Source organism: Pteropus alecto, unplaced genomic scaffold, assembly GCF_000325575.1.
Source record: "Pteropus alecto unplaced genomic scaffold, ASM32557v1 scaffold4360, whole genome shotgun sequence".
Taxonomy (NCBI): domain Eukaryota; kingdom Metazoa; phylum Chordata; class Mammalia; order Chiroptera; family Pteropodidae; genus Pteropus; species Pteropus alecto.
In genome coordinates, this window is record NW_006430209.1 from 2,201 (window position 1) to 12,216 (window position 10,016).

Below are 10,016 nucleotides of genomic sequence, written 5' to 3' on the forward strand. Positions count from 1 at the left end.
GCAATACAAACAAAGAATATTGAGTTTGGAGGATGGAGAAGGGGTGAAGAGTTCCATCATGTCTCATGGTGGGACTCCAAGCAAAGGGAAGCATGTATGTAAAGGCTCTGAGTCTTATAGCTGTGATGCCAGGTGGCGCTGGGAGTCAAGTTCTATGTTTGGGAGATTAGTGTGAGCTCGGGCAAGTCTCTATGTGGGTGAAGTGGGTTAAAAGATCACAAGACTTGAGCCTCGTGTTTGAAGCTATGAAATTTTGGCTTCTATCTCCAATAAGGAGTCACTGGGATGGAGATTAATGCGAAAGTTTTAAGAACAATTTTCAATGTACAGAGATCTCCATAGGTCAATGCAATAATCTATTGGATCTCTACTCTTAGCAGATGAGAGAGATGACAAAAAACTAAAATATGGTTATTGAATTGGGGATCTAGAGGTGGGGGAGCAGTGGAGATATTACAAGTAGAAAAAAAAACAATCAGCCTTCTCTCATCACAGTGATAATCAATTACTTACTAACAGGAAATAAGTGATTAACTTTGCTAAGCATGTTACATATATTGTTCAAACCTGTCACCATTCTGAATTGATATCACTGTCTGCACTATTTGGATGAGGATATTACCACTTGGATCGTCCAGCTATCTCATTCAAAAACTAAGAGGTGGTAGATCTCATAATTAAAACCCGGTTTTCTGATTCCCAAGGTTTTGCACATAATGTTATTAGCTAAAGTCTCATTTCAGCTTAAAAAAACCATGCTTTTTTTCTATACATTGTATGTTTCCTTTTGTAAATTGTAGTTTTATTCTTTGCAAATCGTCGAGTAAGGTGTTTGATCTGTAAGGGGTTTTGATGCCATGAAGATACTGCTCTTTCCTTTCCTCTTTTGAATAAATTGATTTGTGCTACTTTATTGATTTTTCTGGGCATAAGGCAAAACACCTGCGGTTGGCATGTCACTATAACCAAGGACGCTTTCTCCCCATCACAATTTCTCGGGGACCACCCAAGATTATTAGGTCTGTCTCTGTCTCTGTCTGTCTGTCTTTCATCTTTTTATATCTCTATTTAACTGACTTTTAATATACAAGGCAGAAAATATTTGTATGAAAATGGAGCCCTATTTTTACATGTCTTCATGGGAGCTTATCAAGTAGACTTTGGAACTATTTCTCTAACTCGTAGGGTCAAGATAACCTGATATTATCTTGCCTTGTATTATTTCTCTCCTCATTATTATGTCTGGGGGTGAGTGGAAGCTGGTATTAACATGACCCCAGGAGGACATAGTGTGTGTGTCTGTGAGTGTGAGTATATGTGGTCTGTGGAGCATGAGCATTTCTCTACTTCTTTGGGTAGGGGTACCTAGCTTATATACTCTGAATGGGTCCTTTAAAATATAGATACAGAATGTCAATCAGTAGATGGTAATAAAGAAGGCATCACTTCTCCTCACAGGATCCTATGCAAGGAAACATAAAGTTTAAAGAACAGGAAGAGATTGAATGAGTCCCTGTGTCTTGAAGTTTCATCTGTAGCAGACAGGCCATCTCATTCCTCCACATTCTCTGACACCATCACTATCATCTCCCTCTTACTCATTCCTTTCACCACATGGCTTCCTTTTGAGCCTTGATTACTTGAGACCAGTGCCAACCTCAGGACCTTTGCATTGGCTCTTTCCCATGCAGGATACACACTTCCCCAGATATCCCTGTCTTCCCTGTGTGTTTCTTGAGGTCTCTATTCAAATGCCACCTTGTTTTCGTATTTTTCTCAATTCTATAAAAAATATAACACACACATCTACTCTCTTTTGCACATACTCTCTTTTTTTTCAGATCACATGCAGCATCTAACAATGTATATGATTTTGCACTTCCTTGTATTCTTTCAGCACCCTGTTCTTAACAAGAGAAAAGTAAGGACTCAGCACATATTTATCAATGAGTGTGGTATGACATCATTTCCTCAGGGATAAATGTATACAGAAAGTGGACCAATAGGTGTAGCATAAGCAGGATTTTCTGTAATATGTCTGGGGAGGTCTTCAAATGTTGAAAATGCAACAGAACTTGGATTAGCGTACCCATCAGATGTGTCATGAAAGAGATCGAAACTCAAAGCCAAAAATAACAAAAAAGGATGCCACATGGAAAGTGAGAGAAGGGCAAGCCTTATCCACTAAGTGCCATATAAAACAAAGATGGTCAAATAAAGATGAAATCAGTGCAGGAAGATTAGAATTTATATGTGAAAGTATTTTTCATTAAACATGTGTAAAAATGAAATTATTGCTGCTGGGAATAATTACTTAAAAGGAATCAGATCTCCAGAAAATCATATACATATCGCATATACATTTTAGTGTAAAATGTAAATTGTAGCTTTTCAAGATGCTAGTAATGCACATGTATGTTAATTAATTATTTAAATTTTTATTGCTAGTCATAACCACCAACACATGGTACCAGAAAATTATTCACGGATTACAGAATTTCTTCTCATGGGATTTTCTGAGGAACCAGAACGGCAACCTCTCATATTTGGGCTTTTCCTCTCCATGTACCTGATCACTATGTTTGGAAACCTACTCATCATCCTGGCTGTGAGCTCAGACTCCCACCTCCACACACCCATGTACTTCTTCCTCTCCAACCTGTCCTTGGTGGACATCTGTTTCACCTCTACCACTGTCCCAAAGATGCTGGTGAACATCCAGACACAGAGCCAAGTCATAACCTATAAAGGCTGCATCACACAGATGTATTTTTTCCTACTCTTTTCAGGATTGGATGACTCTCTTCTGACTGTGATGGCCTATGACCGCTTTGTGGCCATCTGTCACCCCCTGCGCTACACGGTCATCATGAACCTCCGGCTCTGTGGACTGCTGCTTCTGGTGTCCTGGATCACGAGTGCCCTCTATTCCTTGTTACAAAGCTTAACAGTATTGAGACTGTCTTTCTGTACAGTCTTGAAAATCCCCCACTTTTTCTTTGAACTTGCCTGTTCTGACACCTTTCTTAATAACATGATGATGTATTTTTCCATTGGATTCTTGGCTGCTCTTCCCCTTACTGGCATCCTTTACTCTTACGTTAAGATAGTTTCTTGCATTTGTGGAATGTCATCAGCTCAGGGAAAGTATAAAGCATTTTCTACCTGTGCGTCTCACCTCTCCGTTGTGTCCTTATTTTACTGTACGATTCTAGGTGTGTACCTCAGCTCTGCCTCTCCCCACAGCACACACTCAAGTGCAGTAGCCTCAGTGATGTACACTGTGGTCACACCCATGCTGAACCCCTTCATCTACAGTCTCAAGAACAAAGAAATAAAGGGGGCTTTGAGAAGATTCTGTGCAATGGCAGCTATAAAAGGGACAACTGTTTTAGGGCTGAAGAGCTCCCTGTGATTAGGAGGCTAGAAGGCTTGGAGCCAGAAAATATGGAAATAGAATATGCCGCTTCTATGTATTTGCTGGAATTTCCATTTACTTAATTTACCTTCTCCGCACAATGTAAGCAAATCAGTTTATCATGCTTTCTCCTCTAATATATGGACATTTTCTTCCCTTGTACATTTTCTCAGTTTTAAAACATTTTACCCAAATTTGAACCAAAAATATTTGGAAAATCTTAATTATTTTGTGAATTCATATGGATTCTTAAGAAAAATTTCTTTTCAAATGCTCATGTCATCTCAAGAATTTTATTTCGTGTTACTGAAAAAATATTCATGTGTTGTATAACTCACATATAGTAAACTATCCTTGTTGACTAAGTTCATTAACACGATGTTTTATTAAAAACTGAAATATAGTGTCATTTTGTGTCTGTCATTCTATTTAATTTCACTCCCGTAACTGCTTTACTGATAATGTGGATTTTAACATTCTGCTGGTTTTAAAACTGGACTCCTACTTTTTTACTGTTACTGCGTTCAGCATCTACAATGCCTACCATAGTCCCTAACAAAAATGTATTATCAAATATATATGTCCAGGTAGAGTCATCAGGAAAATGCAAATTTGATAAATTGATTCACCCAATATGATCTTTAGAAAGAAATAATTGGTCTTGTATATGTGGAAGCATTACTTAGTTGATTAGTATGTAAAATATTTCTTTTTCATGCTGTAATCTACTCCTGAAGTATAGAAGATGGATTCCATGCGTGAGGGCCTGTTTTAATTTAAGTGAAGGATGGCTGGTGTGTTTACATTTTATTACTAAACTACCTCCCTGTTTGTCCTCCCAAATTTCAGTCTTTCCTACAAATATGATTCCTATAAACAAAATATCTCCACTTTTCTTAATTCTGTCATAACCACTACATGGATAATGAATGAACAATATTAATATCATCCATTTCATAACTCCTCATATGTAGGAATCACTTCCATCTTCATGACATGAGTGTGACTCACAGGAGAGCTTGAGTTCCTGTCCTATCATATGATTGTGTCAGCAGGGTTTCTGCTAAGATGCACGTCCTTCTGACCTCACCCGGTTACTGAAAGCAATCCTCATTAGAGCCAATTGTTAATCCAGTTATCCAAAATAAACTAGAATAACAAAATGGTCATAAATGCTGTCTCCAAATATAATAACATATGCCCAAAATTAAAAACATCGGCTTATTATAATTACCTTTCATTTGATTGCCTTGATTATTGTATCGATTAGTTAATGCTGTATAATAAACTCTCTTAAATGCTATGGTTTATATCAAATGGCATTATACGATGGGAGTTGTTCTGATCTCTCTTCAGATACTCATGAGACTGCATCAGCTGAGGTCTGTATACCATGTGTCTATAGCTCCTCCATGAAGTTGTGGGAGGCTGTAATGCACCCCTGTCTTGAACCAATATGATGGTTATTTATATATGTAGTATAATCTTCTTTACCAAATAAAAATGAGTTTACCAAATGTAATTTGTGACAAATTAATGCCACTATTTTTATATTCATATAAAACACTTTGTTTTCTACCAAATGGTATTTCTCCCTCCTCCACTAAAGTGTGACTCAAGCTACTTGATACCTAATTTTGAATTAGGCATCACTAGATTTTTTTTCTATTTCTTATTTTATTGTATAAAATAATTGCATGCAATATATTGCAGATATTTAAAGTGTACAAGTTGCTGGAAGAAAGGGAGCTAACAAATTAAGAGTATATATTGAATGGGTCTATTTACACATCATTCAAAGAACTGTAGGAAAGCTTTAATTCCATTATTACATATCTATTAAAAATTGAATCTCCCTGAGCCTGTTTCATTATTTCTGATTGTAATACTGGATAATAATATTTCTGATAAATCTGGTGCAGAATACATGAAATCTGTGGAAATACTTGTTGAATCCAAGAATTCTTTCGTCAGTTAGTATTCTTCTAATGTATGTGTATTTACATATGACTATTTAATAAATAAACACACTCACTCACATATATGTATATAAACAGACTCAATAACCCCATCTTTTATGTTGAAATAAAATGTGAGAGAATGTTGGAGAGGATAGAAATGAAAATCATTTTGGATTGAATTAACATAAAATTTTAAAAAATAAGAAAACACGTACCAAAAAAATTATTGTAGAAGGTTTATCTTTAGTTTTAATAATGAATTATTGCCCTATCTTAATGTCCAAAGGCCTCAAATTCAGAACCACATTTACCTTTATACAATGGGAGATTCTCTGTAACAGCTAATGAGACAAAATCTCCAATTTAACTTTAGATTTTTCTTCTACTTAGTGCGGGTTTCAACAGAAAATTTCCTCACCCAAGGGAAGCAAAATGAATAAATTGAGATGCTTAATGTTACATTCCTCCAAAAATAGTTATTAAATAAATGTCTGTATAACATTGCTATTGCTGCAGTAACAAAACATAACACTAATGGCTTTAAAAGAAAAACATTTATTCACCTAAACTTCTGGAAGTCAGAAGTCTGAGGAGATAATGTGCTGAAATCAAGAACTCTGTAGGGCCTGTTCCTCCTGGAGGTTCCAAGAGAGAATTTCTTTCCTCTCCTATTCCAGTTTCTTGTGGCCACAAGCATTCCTTGGCTCATGGCCCTTTCTCCATCTTCAATGCCAACAGTGTAGCATCTTCCAATCTCCCTCTGATTCCAACTTTCCTTCCTTCCTCTTACACATTGTAAGACTACGGTAATGATATCAATCCCATATCAATAACAGCCAATCCTCTTTTTTTTTTTTTAGATTTTTTTTTTATTGTGGTGATATTGGTTAATGAAATCCAATAAGTTTCAGGTGTAAAATTCAATAGTAAGGCATATATATATTGCGTAGCATGTTCCCCTCCCATAGGTAGATTTGCCTCTGTCATCATATATTTCACCCCCTTATCCCATCTACCTCTCTCTTCCTTTCTCCCTCCCCACCGTCTGGTAACTACTAGTCTACTGTTCATGTCCATGAATCTCCGTTTCTCCTGTTTGTTGCTTTTAGGTTTATATCCCACATATAAGTGATATCATGTTGTTTTCAACTTTTTCTGTCTGGCTTATTTTGCTTAGCATGATTATTTCGCAGTCAATCCATGTTATCGCATATGATATTTTTTCATCTCCTTATGGCCGAGTAATATTCTACTGTATGTATGTACCACACCTTCTTTATCCAATCATCTGTTGTAGGATACTTTCGTTGCTTCCATGTCCTGGCCACTTTGAATAATTCTGCTTTGACCATCAGCATGCAAATATCTTTTCAGATATGGGCTTTCAAGTCTTTGTGGTAAATACCAAGTAGAGGGATGGCTGGATCATATGGTAGATCAATTCTTAGTTTTTTGGGAAAACTTCATATTGTTTTCCATAGTGGTTGTACCAATTTATAGTCCCACCAGAAGTGTATGAAGGTTCCTTTTTCTCCACATCCTCTCCAACATTTGTTACTACTTGTCTTGTTGATTATAGCTATTCTAACAGGTGTGAGAAGGTATCTCGTTGTGGTTTTGATTTGACCGCTAATAGCTAGCGATGTTGAGCATCTTTTCGTATATTTGTACACACAAAGATTTAAAGTAGAATGGTGGACCTTACTTTTAGTAATGAATTATATTTCTTATTTTAATGCGCAAAGGCCTCAAATTCAGAATATTTACTTTTATGCACTGAAAGATTCATTAGACCACCTGATGGAGTAAATTGATTTTTGCATTTTTTCTTCTACTTGAGGTGGGATTTCAACACAAAAGACCTTATCCAAGAGAAGCTAATAGAATAAAATGGGAGGCTAAAATTTCCTACAAAAAAAAAGATTGATTTAATAAATGTGTTACATTCTGGTTGTCATATTTTAAAATAGCAGGGTATGAAAGAAACTAATTTATGTTCTTATTTTTTTGAAGATCAAAACCCTGAGAGGAGTCTCACTGGACTAAAATCAAGATGTCTGCAGGGCTGGTTCTTCCTGGAGGCTCCAGGAGAGAATCCATTCCCTCTCCTATTCCAGTTTCTCAAAGCCACAAGCATTCCTTGGCTCCTGGCCCTTTCTCCATCTCCAGAGTCAACAGTGCATCACCTTCCAATCTCCCTCTGATTCCAGCTATTATTCCTTCCTGTTCCATTTTCTAGGACCATGGTGATGACATTAGTTTCACCTGCTTAATCAAGGCCACGTTCTTTTCTTGAAGTCAGCAGATTAGCAAACTTATGTCAAGGGCTGCCTTAATCCTCCCTTTCTATGATAAATAGCGTATTCAGTGTTTCCATGGAGTAGCATGTAGATATGTTTTGAGGCCCTTATTCTGCCTACTACAAAGTCTTTTTCTGAAGTACATTATTTGGTGATACCGAAGGGCCTTTATATAAAAGAAACAAACACAGAATTTATCACAGCCTCTGGAATGAGTACACCTAGTCATGTGCTGATAAGGACATTTTGGTCAACAAGGGACCACACATATAAGGTTGGTCCCATAAGATTATAATGTTGCTGAAAAATTCCTATCACTTAAGACTTCATAGCCTTGGTAACATCGGAACATGAGGCATTACACAAATAGTCATCGTGATGCGATTTCCTGCAGTGTACAGTACAATAACACATTACAGAGGTCTAGGAAATGTAAGGGAACAGAATCATCACACCAAAATTTCATAAAGATTATTTTAGGCTGGCTAATTTTAATAAAAACATCACTCATGGGAGAAGCTCTGAAATTCAAGTACACGTTACACTTTGTAAGGAACATTTACATAGTAAGGAAAATCTCCAATTGAAGGGTGTTTCCCTGACTGTACCAGGAAAAGGAGGTGACATTTTCTGTAGAAACCCATCAATGAAGAAGACAATGACTTATACTTGCATAATCACCTTACCTCATTTACTGGACTTTTTTCTGATAACCTCCCATAACTGACTACACCCAACCCAGTGCGTTCTTCTATCTTCGGCTAAAGATAGCAGTTAACATGGTAGCTCAGGCCATTCTGGGGAGTTACTCAGTTTTCCTGGATCTCTCCCATGTATACAGAAGAAATACATATTATTAAACTTTATTGGTTTTCTTCTATTAATCTGTCTTTGTTACAAAGATGTGTCAGCAAAGAACCCAGAGGGGTAGAAAAAATTTTTTAATTCCTCTACAGAGCAATAGACTATAACAAATAGCCTAGGTGTGTGATAGGCTAACCAACTAGGTTTAGGTAAGTGCACCTTATGCTACCTAACCTACCATGCATTTCTCAGAATTTATCCTATTTGTTTCATGGTGCATTACAGCACACATTTCATCCAAAATTTAATGCAAACACAATTTTGAATAAAGATGACGTAAACTAGTTGTCCCTTACATGATCACAGGACCTCAGCTTTGCTACTTACAGTGTCCTCAGACCACAACCTGCAGCATCAGCATCTTCCTGTAGCTTATGAGAAATGCAGAATCCCTGGGCCCAATAGGACTTGCTGAATTAGTATTTGCACATTAACTATAATTCTACATGAATCATATGCACATAAAAGTTGAAATGCCAGTTCAGACTAGCTTTTCTCACCTTCTCAACTTGACATATTTATTTGTGTTGGATTTTGTAGGGTTTTAGCATCCTCTCTTCAGACATTACCTAATAGCGCAGGGGCAATGTCATCTCTGGCTGGGAACTACTGGCCCAGAAATTAAAACCTGGAAGCATCCTGACAGATTCCAAACAGCACCTATTCCTTATTCTGATTATAACTTCAGGCAAGTCAATAAATTTTTTCAAGCTGCACTTCTGCAATGTAGAATAAAGTTCTTAATGGTACCACCTCACATGATATACTTTTAATGTAGGGAGGAGACAAGAGAATTAAAATGTTTATTAACATTTTATTAACAATCAGAGGCTGCAATATACCATTCAGCCCTGCAGCCAGGCCTGGAGGACTCCTTCAGAACAAAGAAAGATTTCTGCTGGGATTACTAGCAATCCCCTTCCCCACATCTTTGACGGAGAAATAGAAACCAAGTCATTATCAATGGCTAAAACTATGGGGAACCTAAGGTTAAAGGCTGAGAATGACAGCAGACCTTTCACTCTATATGTTCTTATCTTTTCAAGCTACATACTCTTCCCTGTTTCTCAATGTATGTTCATATCACAGGAAATGGGAACTAAAGAATGCCATATAAACTGAATTCCTTGAACACTCAGGGTCCCTCTCAGTGCCTTTAGTCAGTCTCTCTCTCTCCCTCTGTCTCTCTCACTGTCCTTCTCACTCTCTGTCTCTGAGAGGAGACCACATTCTGTCTGTAGAGTTATCCCTTTTCTAATAAACTTTCCTTTTGACTCTAACTTTGGCCTTTGCGTTGAATTCTTTCCACACTCTTCGCCAATAGACTCTCGTCTTCTCTCGGTTCAGGGCTTGATCTCCGGGCAAGTAGGTGAAATTTGCCTTCTGTGTCACTTTTATAAAATTTAAATTACAAAGCCTGTAAGGTACAAATCTTAGACTATATGGCATAAAATTATATAAATATGTCTCATA

At 37.0% G+C, this 10,016-nt stretch overlaps 1 protein-coding gene across 1 annotated transcript; it reads left to right on the plus strand.

Annotated features, from left to right (window-relative positions):
• The first annotated feature begins 2,464 nt into the window (after nucleotides 1–2,464).
• LOC102896576 (olfactory receptor-like protein OLF4) lies at nucleotides 2,465–3,415 on the plus strand. The gene has a single exon (XM_006904777.1). It carries the CDS (start codon nucleotides 2,465–2,467, stop codon nucleotides 3,413–3,415), a length of 951 nt encoding a protein of 316 aa, XP_006904839.1.
• Nucleotides 3,416–10,016: the final 6,601 nt, after the last annotated feature.